The sequence below is a fragment of the Heptranchias perlo genome, chromosome 36, assembly GCF_035084215.1.
Source record: "Heptranchias perlo isolate sHepPer1 chromosome 36, sHepPer1.hap1, whole genome shotgun sequence".
Classification (NCBI taxonomy): Eukaryota; Metazoa; Chordata; class Chondrichthyes; order Hexanchiformes; family Hexanchidae; genus Heptranchias; species Heptranchias perlo.
This window is the reverse complement of record NC_090360.1, coordinates 23,991,475-24,012,133: the sequence shown is the minus strand read 5'-3', so window position 1 is coordinate 24,012,133 and position 20,659 is coordinate 23,991,475. Positions and strand designations below refer to the sequence as shown.

General features: G+C 45.7%; 1 protein-coding gene across 2 annotated transcripts in view; it reads left to right on the top strand.

Annotated features, from left to right (window-relative positions):
* The window catches only part of LOC137304205 (nuclear factor NF-kappa-B p100 subunit-like), a 118,379-nt gene that overhangs the window by 37,921 nt on the left and 59,799 nt on the right, over window positions 1-20,659 (top strand). For both annotated transcript variants that reach the window (XM_067972766.1, XM_067972767.1), the window contains 4 exons: window positions 10,720-10,753; window positions 10,851-10,917; window positions 15,413-15,453; window positions 19,257-19,355. In XM_067972766.1, the coding sequence (XP_067828867.1) occupies window positions 10,720-10,753; window positions 10,851-10,917; window positions 15,413-15,453; window positions 19,257-19,355 (241 nt within the window). The remainder of the gene's footprint in view (window positions 1-10,719; window positions 10,754-10,850; window positions 10,918-15,412; window positions 15,454-19,256; window positions 19,356-20,659) is intronic.

Here is a 20,659-nt window from a genome sequence, read left to right as displayed (position 1 = left end):
CATTTTAAAAAATATTCTGTTTTTCTATCCCTACCAAAGTGAATAACCTCACATTTCCCCACATTATACTCCATCTGCCACCTTGCCCACTCACTTAACCTGTCTATATCCCTTTGCAGACCCTTTGTGTCCTCCTCACTGTTTACTTTCCCACCTAGCTTTGTATCGTCAGCAAACTTGGATACATTACACTCGGTCCCTTTATCTAAGTCATGGAATATAGATTGTAAATAGCTGAGGCCCAAGCACTGATCCTTGCGGCACCCCACTAGTTACACCCTGCCAACCTGAAAATGAACCGTTTATCCCTACTCTCTTTTCTGTCTGTTAACCAATCCTCTATCCATGCTAATAAATTACCCCCAACCCCATGAGCCCTTATCTTGCATAACAACCTTTTGTGTGGCACCTTATCGAATGCCTTTTGAAAATCCAAATATGCTACATCCATTGATTCCCCTTTATCTACCCTGCTAGTTACATCCTCAAAAAACTCTTAATAAATTTATCAAACACAATTTCCCTTTCATAAAACCATGTTGACTCTGCCTAATCATATTATGATTTTCTAATGCCCTGTTACCACATCCTTAATGATGGATTTCAGCATTTTCCCGCCAACTGATGTCAGGCTAATTAGCCTGTAGTTCCCTGTTTTCTCTTTCCCTCCTTTCTTGAATAGCAGTGTTACATTTGCCACCTTCCAATCCACGGGGACCGTTCTAGAATCTAGGTAATTTTGGAAGATCACAACCAATGCATCCACTATCTCTGCAGCCACCTCTTTTAGAACCCTTGGATGTAGGCCATCAGGTCCAGGGGATTTGTCGGCTTTTAGTCCCATTACTTTTTCTCTACTGATATTAATTATTTTAAGGTCCTCACTCTCATTAGCCCCTTGGTTTCCCACTATTTCTGGTATGCTTTTTGTGTCTTCTACAGTGAAGACAGATACAAAATATTTGTTTAATGTCTCTGCAATTTCCTTATTCCCCATTATAATTTTTCCTGTCTCAGCCTCTAAGGGACCAATGTTTACTTTTGCTAATCTCTTCCTTTTTATATAACTGTAGAAGCTCTTACAATCTGCTTTTATATTTTTTGCTAGTTTACTCTCCTATTTTTTTTCCCCCTCTTTTGTCAATTTTTTGGTCGTCCTTTGCAGGTTTCTGAAACTCTCCCAATCCTCAGGCTTACTATTATTCTTCGCAACATTATAAGCCTCTTCTTTTAATCTAATACTATCCTTAACTTCTTTAGTTAGCCATGGATGGATCACTTTTCCCGTAGAGTTTTTATTTCTCAATGGAATGTATATTTGTTGACAATTATGAAATAATTCTTTAAATGTCTGCCACTGCTTATCTACCGTCATAGCTTTTAATCTAATTTCCCAACCTACCTTAGCCAACACGCCCTTCATACCTATATAATTGGCTTTATTTTTAAGACTCTAGTTTCGGACTTAAGTATATCGCTCAAACTCAATGTGAAATTATATTATATTATGATTACTCTTCCCCAGAGGATCCTTTACTATGAGATTATTAATTCACCTTCTCTCATTACACAATACAAGATCTAAAATAGCCTATTCCCTATTCAGAGTAACTGAATACTGAGACAGGTTGCTCTAATGCACTGTTGCTTTAAGAGGAGCGTGATGAGAGTGTGCTGCCAGACAATCTTAGCACCATCAGGCCCAGGCGATTCCTCTTGTGCCTCAGTTTCTCATGCATGTTTTTCACAAGTGGCTATTATTGACGTGATCTGTCAGCAAGAGTCACAGGCTTTGGAGTTTGCTCCTTCCCTCTACCTACGGCCAAGTCTAACACTCTCATTGCTATCCCAGTTATCCCTGCACAGATCAAGGATCAAATCTGGGACCTTTATGGTTTGTATTGCTCAGCTATTTCCCAGAAATACTCACTGAAACCTTGGCCCCACTTCCTGTATCAGTTGAAACTCTTGGGAAATTCTCAATTGTATTTTCAGTTGAGAGTACACTTGGGAATGTCCCACAGTTCCTTAGAATTGAATTCATCAAATAACAAAATGATTTTGGTTAATTTGAACCCTGACTGTACGGGATGGGTTGATGAACACAGCTCCCAGTGGGATTTGTAACGTTGGTCCTTAAATTTAATTCCATCAAGTTACTTCCTATGTATATTCCAGGGCCCAACGCAGTGATATTCTTGTCAGTTGTGGGGAGAGGAATCTTTAACCAGAGTAATTCTCAGTTTGAATTAATGTCACGTTGGTCAAAACGTATCAGTTTGTTTCAAACTCTTACTTGTATTATGACCAGAGGAAGTTATCTTCAATTTTTCTATTGTGAATTTATTGATCAACATGAGGGATGGAAGTGCTGGGAAAGGAACACTTTTTCAGCAAATATCAAACACTCCCAGGGCAGGCACAGCACGGGTTAGATACAGAGTAAAGCTCCCTCTACACTGTCCCATCAAACACTCCCAGGGCAGGCACAGCACGGGTTAGATACAGAGTAAAGCTCCCTCTACACTGTCCCATCAAACACTCCCAGGGCAGGCACAGCACGGGTTAGATACAGAGTAAAGCTCCCTCTACACTGTCCCATCAAACATTCCCAGGGCAGGCACAGCACGGATTAGATACAGAGTAAAGCTCCCTCTACACTGTCCCATCAAACATTCCCAGGGCAGGTACAGCACGGGTTAGATACAGAGTAAAGCTCCCTCTACACTGTCCCATCAAACATTCCCAGGGCAGGCACAGCACGGATTAGATACAGAGTAAAGCTCCCTCTACACTGTCCCATCAAACATTCCCAGGGCAGGTACAGCACGGGTTAGATACAGAGTAAAGCTCCCTCTACACTGTCCCATCAAACATTCCCAGGGCAGGTACAGCACGGGTTAGATACAGAGTAAAGCTCCCTCTACACTGTCCCATCAAACACTCCCAGGGCAGGCACAGCACGGGTTAGATACAGAGTAAAGCTCCCTCTACACTGTCCCATCAAACATTCCCAGGGCAGGCACAGCACGGATTAGATACAGAGTAAAGCTCCCTCTACACTGTCCCATCAAACATTCCCAGGGCAGGTACAGCACGGGTTAGATACAGAGTAAAGCTCCCTCTACACTGTCCCATCAAACATTCCCAGGGCAGGTACAGCACGGGTTAGATACAGAGTAAAGCTCCCTCTACACTGTCCCATCAAACACTCCCAGGGCAGGTACAGCACGGGTTAGATACAGAGTAAAGCTCCCTCTACACTGTCCCATCAAACACTCCCAGGGCAGGTACAGCACGGGTTAGATACAGAGTAAAGCTCCCTCTACACTGTCCCATCAAACACTCCCAGTCAGGTACAGCACGGGTTAGATACAGAGTAAAGCTCCCTCTACACTGTCCCATCAAACACTCCCAGGGCAGGTATAGCACGGGTTAGATACAGAGTAAAGCTCCCTCTACACTGTCCCATCAAACACTCCCAGGGCAGGTACAGCACGGGTTAGATACAGAGTAAAGCTCCCTCTACACTGTCCCATCAAACACTCCCAGGGAAGGTACAGCACGGGTTAAATGGAGTAAAGCTCCCTCTACACTGTCCCATCAAACACTCCCAGGGAAGGTACAGCACGGGTTAAATGGAGTAAAGCTCCCTCTACACTGTCCCATCAAACACTCCCAGGGAAGGTACAGCACGGGTTAAATGGAGTAAAGCTCCCTCTACTTGGAGAGATGTCACACTGATGCAGTTGGGCTGCTCTTCTATGTTATGCAACAGCCATCCCGTGGCTTTGAGTGAGACTGATGGTTCATGCTGAATGAGGAGTTGTTCTGTACTGTGCTTCTCGAAACTACCCAGCTCATCATAAAGGATCTTTTGTCGTCATTTTTGTTTTTTAAAACGATTAAAATTTACTTTTGTTATCGATGAGCGTCTGTCGGTGGGATGGTGAAACCCCAACAGGCCAAAGAGGATTAGAGGCGAAACTGATGAAAGGCCGGGGGGCGAGGGAGGGGAGATGACGGGGAGGTAGGGAAGAGGCTGATATTTGGTCTCACTGACCACACCTGCACAGGACTGCAATCTTGCCAAGTAATTGTGAGAGAAATTCACCTCCCACCCTTGTCTGGGAGATATTAAACAAGGGCAGTGAGAAATATACAAGGGACAGCCCAATACTGGCATATTCAGGAGTAGGAGTCACTTGTACAGATTGAGTTAGTTATAAAGTGCATTTATTCCGAATAAAACTGTTTCCCCTTTTTAATGAATCTCAAGATAACTAAATGTTGAGTCTCCTTTCTCCGTGACACCACTTTCACAAGTGTAGGTGGGGAGATGTAGGCAAATAGTAGACGAATGATATAATGCTTTGGTCGGATGGGACAATTGGTGTCACCACTTTTCCTGGAACAACCAGGAGGTTCAGAATAACAGAATTAGAAAAACTCCCCCGTGTCAGAATTGCTTTCACATGCGTAGGTGGAGTATTCACAAATTGCTCCGCTCTCAGCGTACGGCCGACTACCAGTTATACAAGTGCTGACATGGCCAGACCCAATGCTGCCTCAGAACTGTTAGTCAATCAGTGGGGAGGGTCGGAGGGTGGGGAGAGGGGTGGGGGGAAGCCACCTCGCGGTGGGGAGAGCGGGGGGAGCCATCGTTTATGATAGCTTGACTCATTCTCAAAACAGGACAGAAATTTCTATTCAGAGTTCGATTTAAAATGAGGAGCAGGGTTTGGTGGCAGAAGGAACCTTTTTTTAGTAGGTGAATGTGCCTCTGAGTAAACCATTTCCTGTGTACTTGTTGTGAAAGGTGCGAGTTGAGCGGGTGCGGCAAGACATAGGAAATTCCTGGTTGATCAGAATACACATCCTGTTGCAGTGCTGGTGTTCTGGGGGGTTTCCTCTCCTCCAGTGAGCTTCACCTCAGGTTCTGCTTCAGCAATACACTGGATTAGACCCAGGCCCCTTCAACCCAACCCAGCCCCCTGTTACAGGCCCCGTTACAGGCCTCCTCAAGCTTGTGTTTGACATATAACCAAACTGTAAACTGGGCAGGCGTGGGGCAGTCGGAGGGAGAGTGCAGGAGAACCCAGTCACTGCGATTTTGAGTTTTTATGCTCGATATTTTCTCAGGATTGACCAGTGAAGGTAAAACCGTCAGCAAATATCCCACCCCCTGTTACCCCGAATGCACCTCACTGCCCAGTGTCCAGGTAAACCAAGGATCCTAACAGAAAACTGTTACTCTGGACACTGGGCTGTACTGTGCTGTCACGTGGATTCTCCTCTCCTTCCACACGGACTGGCGAAACATTCTGATCAACTCGAGACATAGGGACTTGATTCAATAAATGGTTTAATTTACATAAAGTCAATGAATGAAGTGCGTACAGCTTAGTGTGGTGAGATATACAGTTCCATACACTCCTCAGTGTATACAACTAAAATGCAATTCACTTTCTCTCTTAAAAATTGACATTTAAACAGAAGAGCGTTTACTGTAAACTCTCTGAAGCCTACTTCCCTGTGGTTAACAGACACTAACGTTAAGCACTCAGCCCTACAGCTGGTGACTGCAAGTTTCAAACACGGGATTGTCTGCGGGCTGCCAATAATCATTCAGTAAGATGAAGTTCTTGTCGACTCATGCCCATCAGAGAGAGTTTCAGCCAAGCAAGGGCCGTTCCGCCTCGCCACAGGACTCAAACAGCCGTCAGTCAGTCAGTCACTCTCGCAGTCTGGGCAAGATCTTTGAAACATGACCAGGGGGTTTATGAACGCCCCCCCACCTCACAGATCTGAAACAAAGACAACACGATTTGATTAAACAACAGCAGCCTGCGTTTATATAGCGCCTTTAAAGTAGTAAACCTTCCCAAGGCACTTCACAGGAGCATTATCAAACACAAACTGACACCGAGCCACATAAGGAACTATTAGGACAGCTGACCAAAAGCTTGGTCAAAGAGCTTTAACGAGCGTCTTAAAGAAGGTGGAGAGGTTTATTGAGGGAATTCCAGATCTTAGGGCCTAGGCAACTGAAGACACAGCCGCCAGTGGTGGAGCGATTTAAAAATCGGGGATGCGCAAGAGGCCAGAATTGGAGGAGTGCAGAGATCTCGAATGGTTCCAGGGATGAGGGACTTCAGTTATGTGGAGAAGCTGGGGTCGTTCTCCTTAGAGCACAGAAGGTTAAGGGGAGATTTGATCGAGGTGTTCAAAATCATGAAGGGTTTTGATAGAGTAAATAAGGAGACACTGTTTCTAGCGGCAGAAGGGTCGGTAACCAGAGGACACAGATTTAAGGTGATCGGCAAAAGAGCCAGAGGTGACATGAGGAAACATTTTGTTAGGCAGCGAGTTGTTATGATCTGGAATTCACTGCCTGAAAGGGCAGTGGAAGCAGATTCAATAATAACTTTCAAAAGGGAATTGGATAAATATTTGAAAGGAAAACATTTGCAGGGCAATGGGACTAAATGGATAGGTCTTTCAAAGAGCCAGCACAGGCACAATGGGCTGAATGGCCTCCTGTGCTGTAACATACTATCTCAGAGGGTTGTAGGGCTGGAAGAGGTTAGAGAGATAGGGAGGGGGTGAGGCCAAGGAGGGACTTGAACACAAGGATGAGAATTTTAAATTCAAGGTGTTCCCGGTCTGGGAGCCAATGTAGATCAGGGGTAATGGGTGAACGGGACTTGGTGCGAGTTAGGATACGGGCAGCAGAGTTTTGGATGTGCTGAAGTTTATGGAGGCTGGCCAGGAGAGCGTGGAATAGTCGAGCCTAGAGGTAACAAAAGCACGGATGAGGGTTTCAGCAGCAGATGAGCTGTGGCGGGGGCGGAGACGGGCGATGTTACAGAGGTGGGAATAGCCGTTTATCGCTATTGACCTGTTTCCACACCAATTAACGCCAGCGATATTATGGTGCATATTAAATTGAGCATTATATATTGTATCAAATATTTTATTGGACATATTAATGAAGTAAAAGAAAAGTATCTAATTGTCAGACACAACACGCCATGTGGCTGTCGTCCTGTCATTTGACAGGTGTCCATTAGCAACACGAGCAGCCAAAGCTTTCAAGCTGTTTGTGTTTGAGGTTTGACATCACTACTGCAAGAACGTCAGGATATATTCGTTTAAAACTCAGAGCACAACAATGTCTGTTTTACAGAAAACTCCGTATTTACCATCTCCCCACTGATTGTTGCAAAGAGCAATTGGAAAGGGTCGGGTTTCGTTCTGCAATATTAGGGTAACTGGTGTGCAGAGCGTCGCTAGATGCAAGTCTTGGTTGAAGATAAGGCTGTAATCGTTAGGTTTTGGGTGTTTTTACTCTCGTATCCTTGGGTTCAGTCATTCCCATAAGCTGATCTCATGTCCCATACAGACCAGTGTGAGACTTTACCAGTCCAACATTTGGGTAAATGTAACGAGACCCAGGGTCAAACTGAGAATCCTTGTCACTGTATTCCAGTTTACTGGAATATATCATGTGATCATTTAATCTTCAATAGGCAAATTAATATCCTCTCTATCAGACTGAGGCTCAGGGCTAGGTACCAACGGACAAATTTATTTCACATTAAACAGGAGCAGTACGCAATAGAATTACATAGAATTTACAACATGGAAACAGGCCATTTGGTCCAATTGGCCCCTCTTCATCTCACCCTATCAGCATATTCTTTTATTCCTTTCTCCCTCATGTGTTTATCTAGCTTTGCCTTAAATGCATCGCCTCAATTACTCCATGTGGTAACGAGTTCCACATTCTTACCACTTTTTGAGTAAAGAGTGACTATCTTATTTTTATGACCCCTACTTTTGGACTCTCACACAAGTGGGAACATCTCTACATCTACCTTATCAAAACCCCTTCATAATGTTAACAACCTCTATCAGGTCACCTCTCAGCTTTCTCTTTTCTAGAGAAAAGAGCCCCAGCCTGTTCAGTCTTTCCTGATATGTATAATCTCTCAGTCCTGGTATCATCCTAGTAAATCGTTACGGCACTTTTTTTTAATAGCCATATTAACCTGCGTCGCTACTTTTAGTGATTTGTGTATCTGTACCCCGAGATCCCTTTGCTTCTCTACCTCATTTAGACTCTTATTATCCAAGCAGTATGTGGCCTCCTTATTCTTCCCATCAAAATGCACCAACTCACACTTCTCTATATATTTGAATTCATTTGTCAATTACACGCTCATTTTGCAAGTTTATTGATGTCGTCTTGTATTTTGCCGCATTCTTCCTCAGTATTAACGATACCCCCAAATTGGTGTCACCCGCAAATTTAAAAATTGTACTTCCGATCCCAAGGCCAAATCGTTAATGTAAATAGTGAACAACAGTGGTCCCAGAACCAATCCCTGTGGAACACCACTTCCCACCTTTTGCCAGTCTTTAACCCCGACTCTCTGTTTTCTGTTTTGTTGCCAGCTTACTATCCATTCTGCTACCTGTCCTCTGACTCCACATGCTCTGACCTTAGCCATGAGTCAACAATGCGGTACCTTATGGAAGGCCTTTTTGAAAATCCAAGTATATCACATCCACTGCATTACCCTTATCTACTCTTTCTTCAAAGCATGACCTTCCCTTTTAGAATCATAGAAAATTTACGGCACAGAAGGAGGCCATTCGGCCAATCGTGTCCGTGCTGGCTGAGAAACAACCCAGTCTAATCCCGCTTTCCCGCATTTGGTCTCTAGCCCTGCAGGTCACGGCTCTTCAGGTGCACATCCAGGTATTTTTTAAATGTGATGAGGGTTTCTGCCTCTACCACCCTCTCAGGCAGTGAGTTCCAGACCCCCACCACCCTCTGGGTGAAAAACGTTTCCTAATTTCCGCTCTAATCCTTCTACCAATCACTTTAAATCTATGCCCCCTGGTTATTGAGCCCTCCGCTAAGGTAAATAGGTCCTTCCTATCCACTCTATCTCGGCCCCTCATGATTTTGTACACCTCAATCAAATCTCCCCTCCTCTGTTCCAAAGAAAACAACCCCAGCCTATCCAATCTTTTCTCACAGCTAAAATTCTCCAGTCCTGGCAACATCCTCGTAAATCTCCTCTGTACTCTCTCGAGTGCAATTACGTCCTTCCTGTAATGTGGTGACCAGAACTGTACACAGTACTCAAGCTGTGGCCTAACTAGTGTTTTATACAGTTCTAGCATAACATCCCTGCTTTTATATTCTATGCCTCGGCTAATAAAGGAAAGCATTCCATATGCCTTCTTAACCACCTTATGTAACTATTCTGCTACCTTCGGGGATCTGTGGACATGCACTCCAAGGTCCCTCACTTCCTCTACACCGCTCAGTATCCTCATGCCTTGTTTGCCCTCCCCAAATGCATTACCTCACACTTCTCTGGATTGAACTCCATTTGCCACTTTTCTGCCCACCTGACCAGTCCATTGATATCTTCCTGCAATCTACAGCTTTCCTCCTCACTATCAACCAAACGACCTATGTTTGTGTCATTCGCAAATTTCTTAATCGTGCCCCCTACGTTTAAGTCCAAATTGTTAATGTATACACAAAAAGCAAGGGACCCAGTACTGAACCCTGCGGGACCCCACTGGAAACAGCCTTCCAGTCACAAAAACACCCGTCGACCATTACCCTTTGCTTCCTGCCACTGAGCCCATTTTGGATCCAATTTGCCACATTCCCTTGGATCCATGGATCATGGATTTTTGAATCCATGCTAACTTTTCTTTATTATTTTTGGTTTCAAGATGTTTTTCTATTACATCTTTAAATAAAGTGCCATTATCTTTCCTACCACTGACGTTAAGCTAATTGGTCTATAGTTCCCTGGACTGGTCCTATCTTCCTTTTTTAAATATAGGAATCACATTATCTGTTCACCAGTCCTCTGGCACTATCCCCTTTTCTCTAATGAATTTTTATATCTATGTAATTGTGCCTCTGCTATCTCTTCCTATAACTTCTTTTAATATGCACGGATGCAATCCATCAGGACCGGGGTTTTATCCTCTCTAAGTTTGATTAGTTTATCAATTATCTCCCCCCTTTCCATCTTAAATATCTTTATATCTTTTTTGATCTCTTCTTCTAATCTCATGCCCACTATGTCAGTCTCCCTGGTAAATACTGAGACAAAGTCATTATTTAATATTTCTGCCATTTCGCTGTCTTTTCCTGTGAGTTTATCGTGTGTATCCTTTAGTGGCTCTATCCCTATCCTGATTTTTCTTTTGTTATTTATGCCTTTCTAGATTATTTCACTATTTCTTTTTATATTCCTCAATAATTTACTGTCGTAGTTCCTGTTTGCTTTCCTAATTGTTTTTTTGACTTCTTTCCTAACCTCTCTTGTATTCCCTTTTCTCATCCTCTCCTTTATTGTCGATGTACTCAGAGTATGCCTTTTTCTTTAGTTTCAATTTCACCCTTATTTCTTTATTCATCCGTGGTGTTTCATTACTGGCTAATGTCCTTGCTTTTTAGTGGGATATATTTCCCCTGGACTCTCTCGATCACCGTTTTAAATATTTCCCACTGCTGTTCCATTTCTTTTTTTTGTATTGGGGGGTGGGGTGCGGGATATTAAGTTGTGCACACAGGGATTGTGACCTCCCTGAACATTCCAGTGTTGTTTACCTGAATGTATTTTGATTGATGAGATTGTGAAGTGACAGTGGACAAACTTTCTGTTTCTCTTTCAGGATGGACGATACGTACAGTCTGGGAACCCGAGATGTGAGTACTGTCGCGTCTGCCGAGTGTTTGAGAAATGTTTTTGGTTCTCACTCTGCCAGGTATCGAGCTGCTGACCGATTATTGTTTCTACCCTCAGGATGGCAGTGATTTTGGGCAGCTGGATCTGAATATGTTAAACAACACTGAGGCTTCTCTCGGGACAAGTAAGTAGGGGAGACATAGAGGTATGGGAGGGGCTTTTATACGTCAATCAAAATGTAATGACCAGCGCTCCAGTACAAACACCACAGCTGGTTTCACATCTGCTTTCGTGCTCCTGTGTCATAGAGTCATAGAGTTATACAGCACGGATAGAGGCCCTTCGGCCCATCGTGTCCGCGCCGGCCATCAGCCCTGTCTACTCTAATCCCATATTCCAGCATTTGGTCCGTAGCCTTGTATGCTATGGCATTTCAAGTGCTCATCCAAATGCTTCTTGAATGTTGTGAGGGTTCCTGCCTCCACAACCCTTTCAGGCAGTGAGTTCCAGACTCCAACCACCCTCTGGGTGAAAAAGTTCTTTCTCAAATCCCCTCTAAACCTCCCGCCTTTTACCTTGAATCTATGTCCCCTTGTTATAGTACCCTCAACGAAGGGAAAAAGCTCCTTAGTATCCATCCTATCTGTGCCCCTCATAATTTTGTACACCTCAATCATGTCCCCCCTCAGCCTCCTCTGCTCCAAGGAAAACAAACCCAATCTTCCCAGTCTCTCTTCATAGCTGAAGCGCTCCAGCCCTGGTAACATCCTGGTGAATCTCCTCTGCACCCTCTCCAAAGCGATCACATCCTTCCTGTAGTGTGGCGACCAGAACTGCACACAGTACTCCAGCTGTGGCCTAACCAGTGTTTTATACAGCTCCATCATAACCTCCTTGCTCTTATATTCTATGCCTCGGCTAATAAAGGCAAGTATCCCATATGCCTTCTTTACCACCTTATCTACCTGTTCCGCCGCCTTCAGGGATCTGTGAACTTGCACACCAAGATCCCTCTGACCCTCTGTCTTGCCTAGGGTCCTCCCATTCATTGTGTATTCCCTTGCCTTGTTAGTCCCTCCAAAGTGCATCACCTCGCACTTTTCCGGGTTAAATTCCATTTGCCACTGTTCCGCCCATCTGACCAACCCATCTATATCGTCCTGCAGACTGAGGCTATCCTCCTCGCTATTTACCACCCTACCAATTTTTGTATCATCAGCGAACTTACTGATCATACCTTTTACATTCATATCCAAGTCATTAATGTAGACCACAAACAGCAAGGGACCCAGCACTGATCCCTGTGGTACCCCACTGGCCACAGGCTTCCAGTCACAAAAACAACCTTCGACCATCACCCTCTGCCTTCTGCCACTAAGCCAGTTTTGTATCCAAAGTGCCAAGGCACCCTGGATTCCATGGGCTCGTACCTTCTTGACCAGTCTCCTGTGGGGGACTTTATCGAAGGCCTTACTGAAATCCATGTATACCACATCCACTGCGTTACCCTCATCCACACGCCTAGTCACCCCCTCAAAAAATTCAATCAAATTAGTCAGACATGATCTTCCCTTGACAAAGCCATGTTGACTATCCCTGATTAATCCTTGCTTCTCCAAGTGGAGACTAATTTTGTCCTTCAGAATTTTTTCCAATAATTTTCCTACCACTGATGTTAGGCTCACTGGCCTGTAGTTCCCCGGTTTTTCCCTACTCCCCTTCTTGAATAATGGTATTACATTAGCGGTTCTCCAGTCCTCTGGCACATCCCCTGTGGCCAGAGAGGTTCTGAATATATGTGTTAGAGCCCCCGCAATCTCCTCCTTTGCCTCACACAGTAGCCTGGGATACATTTCGTCCGGGCCTGGGGATTTATCCATTTTTAGGCCTGCTAAAACCGCCAATACCTCCTCCCACTCGATGTTAATATGTTCGAGTATATCACAGTCCCCCTGCCGTATTTCTATGTCTACATCGTCCTTCTCCATAGTGAAAACAGATGCAAAAAATTCATTTAGATCCCCTCCTACATCTGCCGGCTCCACACACAGATTGCCATTTTTGTCCCGAATGGGCCCTATTTTTTCCCTAGTCATCCTCTTACCCTTAATATACTTATAAAACATCTTAGGATTTTCCTTTATTTTGCTCGCCAGTGTTATTTCATGGCCCCTCCTTGATCTCCTAATTTCTTTTTTAAGTATCCCCCTGCACTTTTTGTACTCCTCTAGGGCTTCCTCCGTCTTTAGCCTTTTGTATCTGCCAAAAGCCCTCCTTTTTTTCCTAATCCATTCTCGTATATCCCCTGACATCCAAGGTTCCCTGGAGCTCTTGGAACCACCCTTGACCTTTACGGGAACATGTTGCCATTGTATGGTCTCAATCTCCCTTCTGAAAGACTCCCATTGCTCCGATGCGGATTTTCCTACAAGCAGCTGATCCCAGTCCATTTTGGCCAGATCCTGCCTTATCCTATTAAAATCGGCCTTCCCCCAATTTAGAACCTTTATTTCCGGCCCCTCCCTGTCCTTTTCCATGACCACCTTAAATCTCACCGAATTATGGTCACTGTCACCAAAGTGCTCACCTACGAGCACTTCTTCCACTTGGCCGGCCACATTCCCTAGAATTAGGTCCAGTACCGCCCCCTCTCTTGTAGGACTTTCTACATGCTGGCTCAAAAAGCTCTCCTGGATGCACGTTAAGAATTTTGTACCCTCTAAGCCTTTTACACTCTGAGTATCCCAGTTAATATTGGGGAAGTTGAAATCCCCCACTATTATTACCCTATTATTTGCACAATTTTCTGAGATTTGCCTACATATCTGTTCCTCGATCTCCCCCTGACTGTTTGGGGGCCTATAGTACACTCCCATCAAAGTGCTTGCCCCCTTTTTGTTTTTAAGCTCCACCCATATGGCCTCATTTGAGGAACCTGCTAATATATCATCCCTCCTTATGGCAGTAATTGATTCTTTAATTAATATTGCGACCCCCCCCTCCTCTTATACCTCCCCCTCTGTCTCGCCTGAAGATTCTGTACCCCGGAATATTGAGCTGCCAGTCTTGCCCTTCCCTCAACCATGTCTCTGTGACAGCAACAATATCATACTCCCATGTGTTTATCAACACCTTCAGTTCATCCACCTTATTCGCAAGACTCCTTGCATTAAAATAGATGCCATCCAGCCTTGCCCTCACATATTTGCCCTGTCTTCCAAGCTGACTTGTTTTTTTCTCAATATTTGGCTGCACATCACCCCCTATTGTAGCTCCACTCTGTATCCCACCCCCCTGCCAAGTTAGTTTAAACCCCCCCCAACAGTGCTAGCAAACCTCCCCGCAAGGATATTTGTCCCGCTCTGGTTCAGATGCAACCCGTCCGACTTGTACAAGTCCCACCTTCCCCAGAAGCAGGCCCAGTGATCCAGGAAACTGAAACCCTCCCTCCTGCACCAACTCTTTAGCCACGCATTCATCTGTTCTATCCTTCTATTTCTATACTCACTAGCCCGTGGCACTGGGAGTAATCCAGAGATTACAACCTTTGAGGTCCTGCTCTTTAATCTGCTACCTAGCTCCCTAAATTCTTGATGCAGGACCTCATCTCCCTTCCTACCTATGTCGTTGGTCCCAATGTGGACCACGACCTCTGCCTGCTCACCCTCCCCCTTGAGAATGCCCTGAAGCCGCTCAGTGACATCCATGACCCTGGCACCAGGGAGGCAACAAACCATCCTGGAGTCACGTTTACGGCCACAGAAACGCCTGTCTGTTCCCCTTACGATAGAATCCCCTACCACTATAGCTCTTCCACTCTTTTTCCTCCCAGCCTGTGCAGCAGAGCTACCCCTGGTGCCAGGAAGTTGGCTGCTGCTGCCTTCCCCTGATAAGTCATCCCCCTCAACAATATCCAAAGCGGTATATTTGTTTGAGAGGGGGACGGCCACAGGGGACCCCTGCACTGCCTGCCTGCTCTTCTTACTCTGCCTGGTGGTCACCCAATTACTTCCTGCCTGTACAACCTTTACCTGCGGTGTGACCATCTCACTAAACGTGCTATCCACGACGTTCTCAGCATCGCGAATGCTCCTTAATGAATCCATCCGCAGCTCCAGTGCCGCAATGCGGTTTGTCAGTAGCTGCAGCTGGATGCATTTCCCGCACACATGGTCGTCCGGGACACCGGAAGGGTCCCTGATTTCCCACATAGAGCAGGAAGAGCATAACATGGGGCTGGGCTGTCCTGACATGACTTACCCTTTAACTAATTAATTCAAATTAAATGAATCCCACCAATTTCACTTCAATTAAAAAGGTATACTCAAGGGCCCTTGCTGAACAGCAGTCCCCCACTACACAACAGAGACCAGAGAATCCACAAACTCTAACCTTAGACAAATTCAGCAGGAAAATACTCACCAGCCAATCACTTACCTCTTCCTTGGTGACGTCCCACTTGGATTACTTTTTGCTTCTTATTTATCTCAGGTCCAGGAGTTAAGTCCCTGTGATGTCGCGCAGTGTCATGTCGTGCTTCCCACACTGACCATCGAACCGGGCCCTGTGTCCCAGATGGGGGGAGGGGGGGTGCAAGGGAGAAAGGGGGAGACGGGACAGCAGTATGAAGGAACGTTCTCCCGGTCTAACACTGACCAGCTCTTGTCTTCCTGTTACAGGCATTGGTCCATTTCTGATCATCGTAGAGCAACCAAAACAGGTAAAACCCGCGCGGACTGCACTGGGCCCTGACACAGCTGGGGATCGGAATCAGTTCCAGCACGAAGCGGGAGCCCTGAGACACGGACAAGGAATAAAACATTTATTTGAATTAGAATCATAGAATCTTGCAGCAGAGAAGGAGGCCATTCTGCCCGTCCTGCTTGTGCCGGCTCTTTTAAAGAGCTGTCCAATTTAGTCCCACCCCCCACTTTTTCCTGCAGATTTGTCCATCTTCAAGTACGTGTCCAATTGCCTTTTGAAAGTTCCTTTGGAATCTGCTTCTACCGCCCTTTCAGGTAGTGCGTTCCAGATCTTAACAATCCTTTGTGAAAAAATTTCCCCTCATGTTCATTTGCCATTTATTTTAAATCTATGACCTTTGGTTACCAACACTCTTGCCAGTGGAAACAGGTTCTCCCCATTTACTCTATCAAAACCCCTCATGATCTTGAACACCTCTATCAAATCTCTCCTTAACCTTCTCTGCCCTAAGGAGAACAATTCAAGCTTCTCCAGTCTTTACACATAACTGAAGTCCCTCATCCCTGGTATCATCCTGGCAAACCACCTCTGTATCTTCAGGAAATAGAAGTCTATAAAATAATGAGGGGCATAGATAAGGTCGATAGTCAAAATCTTTTCCCAAAGGTAGGGGAGTCTATTACGAGGGGGCACAGATTTAAGGTGAGAGGGGAGAGATACAAAAGGATCCAGAGGGGCAATTTTTTCACTCAAAGGGTGGTGAGTGTCTGGAACGAGCTGCCAGAGGCAGTAGTAGAGGCGGGTACAATTTTGTCTTTTAAAAAGCATTTGGACAGTTACATGGGTAAGATGGGTATCGAGGGATATGGGCCAAGTGCAGGCAATTGGGACTAGCTTAGTGGTATAAACTGGGCGACATGGACATGTTGGGCCGAAGGGCCTGTTTCCATGTTGTAACTTCTATGATTCTATGATTCTAAAGTGCGGTGCCCAGAATTGTACACAATACTCCGGCTGAGGCCTAACCAGTGATTGGTAAAGGTTTAGCATAACTTCCTTGTTTTTGTATTCAATGCCCCTATTTACAAGCCAAGTATCCCATCCACTTTCTTAACCGCCTTATCAACTTGCCCTGCGACCTTCAAAGATTTGTGAATGTGCCCCCCCAGGTCCCTCCGCTCGCACACCCCCCTCAAAATATTACCATTTAGATTATACTGTCTCTCCATGTTGTTCCTCCCAAAGTGCATCACTTCACATTTATCCACATTAAATTGCACCTGCCATGTGTCTGCCCATTTCACCAGTCTGTCTATGTCCTCCTGAAGTCTGCTACTATCCTCCTCACTATTTACTATATTGCAAATTATACTCCCTGTGCCCAAGTCCAGGTCATTTATATATAACAGGAAAAGCAACAGTCCTAATGCCGACCCCTGGGTGACCCCACTGAATACTTCTCTCCAGTCAGAAAAAACATCCATTCACCACTACTCTCTGCCTCCTGTCCCTCAGCCAATTACATACCCAGTTATCACCGTCCCTTTAATCCCATGAGCTTCTATTTTCTGAGTAAGCCTGTTATGTGGAACTTTATCAAATGCCTTGTGAAAGTCCATATATACAACATCCGCTGCACTACCTTCATCAACCCTCTCTGTTACTTCATCAAAGAGCTCAATTTGGTTAGTCTGAGGATTTACCTTTAGCAAATCCTGGCTGGCTGTCCCTTATTAACCCATGCTCCTCCAAGTGAGAATTAATTTTGTCCTTGACACTGGTCCCTCGTGGTTTTCCCACCGTTGATGTTAGTCTGATTGGCCAGTAGTTATCAGGTTTATCCCTCTCTCCTTTTTTGAACAGGGATGTAACATTTTCAATCCTCCAGTCCTCCGGCACCATTCTCATATCCAAGGAGGATTGAAAGATTGTGGTCAGAGCTTCTGCTATCTCCACCTTTGCTTCCCTCAACAACCTAGGATACGTCCCATCTGGACCGGGTGACTTGTTAACTTTGAGTGATGCCAACCTATTTAGCACCTCCTCTCGATCTATTTTTATCCCATCCAATATCTCAACTCCCTCCTCCTCTACTGTGACATTAACTTCATCCTCTTCTTTTGTGAAGACAGATGCAAAGTTCTCATTCAGTACCTCAGTCATGCCCTCTGCCTCCACAAGAAGATCTCCTCTTTTGTCCCTAATCGCCCCCCCCCCCCCTCCTTTAACTATCCTTTTACTTTTTATATGTTTATAAAAGATTTTTCAGTTCCCTTTTATGTTACCCGCTAATCTTTTCCCACATTCTCTCTTTGCCCTTTATATCTTTTTTTCAATTTCTCCCTGTACTCTCTGTATTCTGCCTGGTTTTCAACTGTATTCTGTACCTGTCTTTTTGTCATAAATCTCCTTTTTTTGTCTTATTTTAACCTCTATTTCCTTTGTCATTCAGGGAGCTCTAGCTTTGGGTGCTCCATCTTTCCTCCTGATAGGAATATGCTTGGTTTGTGCCCGAACTATCTCTGCCTTGAAGACCTACCATTGTTCATTTCTTTTTTTCTTGGCCAATCTTTGTTTCCAGTCCACCTGAGCTCGATCCCTTCTCAAATCACTGACATTGGCTCTCTTCCAGTTGGGTATTTTCAACTTTGATTTGGTGCAGGAAGTTATTGTACAAAACCAGTTTCAGTTTCTGGATATTACAGCAAAAAACTGCCCACCTGGCCCTAAAAATGAGTCCTGACTGGGAGCTCATGGGACAGTGAGTGTGAGAACAGGCAGGCCACACTAATGCAGTCCAGGACTCTGAGGCTGTTGAGTTAAAGTCGAGAAGGTTTGGCACTGAGCTACATATGACCCGGGAGTACTTGGTGCTGACGCTAGGTGCCAGAAATGGTGCTGTTCCATCCCCCGCACTGATATCCCTCACCTTAATGAGCGCAAACTTTCATTACTTTAATTAACCTCAGCAATTTACAGGCAGTTACAGTTACCTAGATTCCATCAGACAGTACCTGACTGGCAGTCTGGTTAGCAGTTAAACATCACAACAGTACAACAGGCCCCAGGCTACCCTCAGGCAATGCGACCGGACATCTGCTGTTGTCTTGGTGACCATCAGGAGCCCCATTTAAAAATCAATTCGTGTTAAGATCTGAAGTCATCGCCCTTCACCAATCTGTTTCGCCCATTTTGGTTGTGTAATTATCAAGCTGTCCCTGTCCCTACTGAGCTACACAGGCCGCGGACCGAGGCCCCGTGCCCTGTCTCGGGCCGCGGACCGAGGCCCCGTGCCCTGTCTCGGGCCGCGGACCGAGGCCCCGTGCCCTGTCTCGGGCCGCGGACCGAGGCCCCGTGCCCTGTCTCGGGCCGCGGACCGAGGCCCCGTGCCCTGTCTCGGGCCGCGGACCGAGGCCCCGTGCCCTGTCTCGGGCCGCGGACCGAGGCCCCGTGCCCTGTCTCGGGCCGCGGACCGAGGCCCCGTGCCCTGTCTCGGGCCGCGGACCGAGGCCCCGTGCCCTGTCTCGGGCCGCGGACCGAGGCCCCGTGCCCTTTCTTAGCTTTCCCTTGTCCAAGGGCACTGAGCCCTATTGTAGCTGTCTGAGGATTGGACCTGGGGTTCTCCTGGTCTGTCAGCTGCTTCAACTCTGAGTCACTGAGTGAGCTGGAGGCCTCTCTCAACCATTGAATGTACGAAACCAGCAATCTTCATTGATTTTGTGCCTTAGATGTGAGGATGATGTGTATGAGGGGCTAGAAATGTAACGTTGCTGCAGGCTCAGCGAGCTGATTGAACAATATGATGTGTGTTTGTTGTAGAGAGGATTCCGATTCCGCTACGGGTGTGAAGGGCCCTCCCACGGGGGTCTGCCTGGAGCCTCCAGTGAGAAGAATCGCAAGACATATCCGAGCGTAAAGGTCAGTGAGTGTGCGAGAAGTGTGTGGAGAGAGGGCAAAGGTGTTGCTTTGTGTAATGTAGCGGCCTGGCGTGGTGTACCCGTGTGGGCTCTCAATATTCAGATTACAATGTACAAAAAATAAGAACAAATAGAAAATGAGTCATCGGTTTTGTAGGCCGGATAAACCGGAGCTAGGACTGGAGCTCGGGGTCGACAATAATTTGGACATTCCCGCTTTAAACCGTGTGGGGGTTAAACTGGGCGGCATAGCGCCCGTTGTGTAGACGCTACGCGGATTCCTAAGGACCAAAAATGACGTCCAAGATGTGTGCGCAGACTTCCGGCATGACATGCGCTGGACGCCATATTGGTAATGGAGTTTGCGCATGCGCGCTTGACGAACGCCGGCAGCGTGTAAAGAAGGGAGATTATGCGTTGGATCAGTGTGCAACGCTGATTTAAAGGGACCACTGTATTTTGGAACTCCACGTTCCAGCCAACGCACTGTCTTAACCTCACACTGCTGAACAGGTCTTAGACAGCATGGAGGACCCCCCGCCCCCCCCAACAACAGTGCAATTTAAAGGGATCTTGCAGGAGTTACAAGTTTGTTGCTGGATTATGGCTTCTGGCTGCTGATGCATTTGTACCTATTTTTGGAGGTCTCTTATACTTGAATACTAGGACTAGGGGACATAGTCTAAAAATTAGAGCCAGGAGATAAGTTAGGAAACACTCCTACACACAAAGGGTGGTCGAAGTTTGGAACTCTCTTCCTCAAACGGCAGTTGATGCTAGCTCAATTGTTAATTTTAAATCTGAGATTTACAGGTTTTTGTTAACCAAAGGTATTAAGAGATACTAAGGGGGTGCAGGAACAGAGAGACCTGGGGGTATATGTACACAGGTCATTGAAGATGGCAGGACAGATTGAGAAACTGATTAAGAAAGCTTACGGGATCCTGGGCTTTATAAATAGAGGCATAGAGTGCAAAAGCAAGGCTGTTATGATGAACCTTTATAATACACTGGTTCGACCACAACTGGAGTATTGTGTCCAATTCTGGGCACCGCATTTTAGGAAGGATGTGAAGGCCTTAGAGAGGGTGCAGAAAAGATTTACTAGAATGGTTCCAGAGATGAGGGACTTAAGATACGTGGATAGACTGGAGAAGCTGGGGTTGTTCTCCTTAGAGCAGAGAGGGTTGAGAGGAGATTTAATAGAGGTGTTCAAAATCATGAAGGGTTTAGATAGAGTAAACAAAGAGAAACTGTTCCCATTGGCGGAAGGGTCGAGAACCAGAGGACACAGATTTAAGGTGA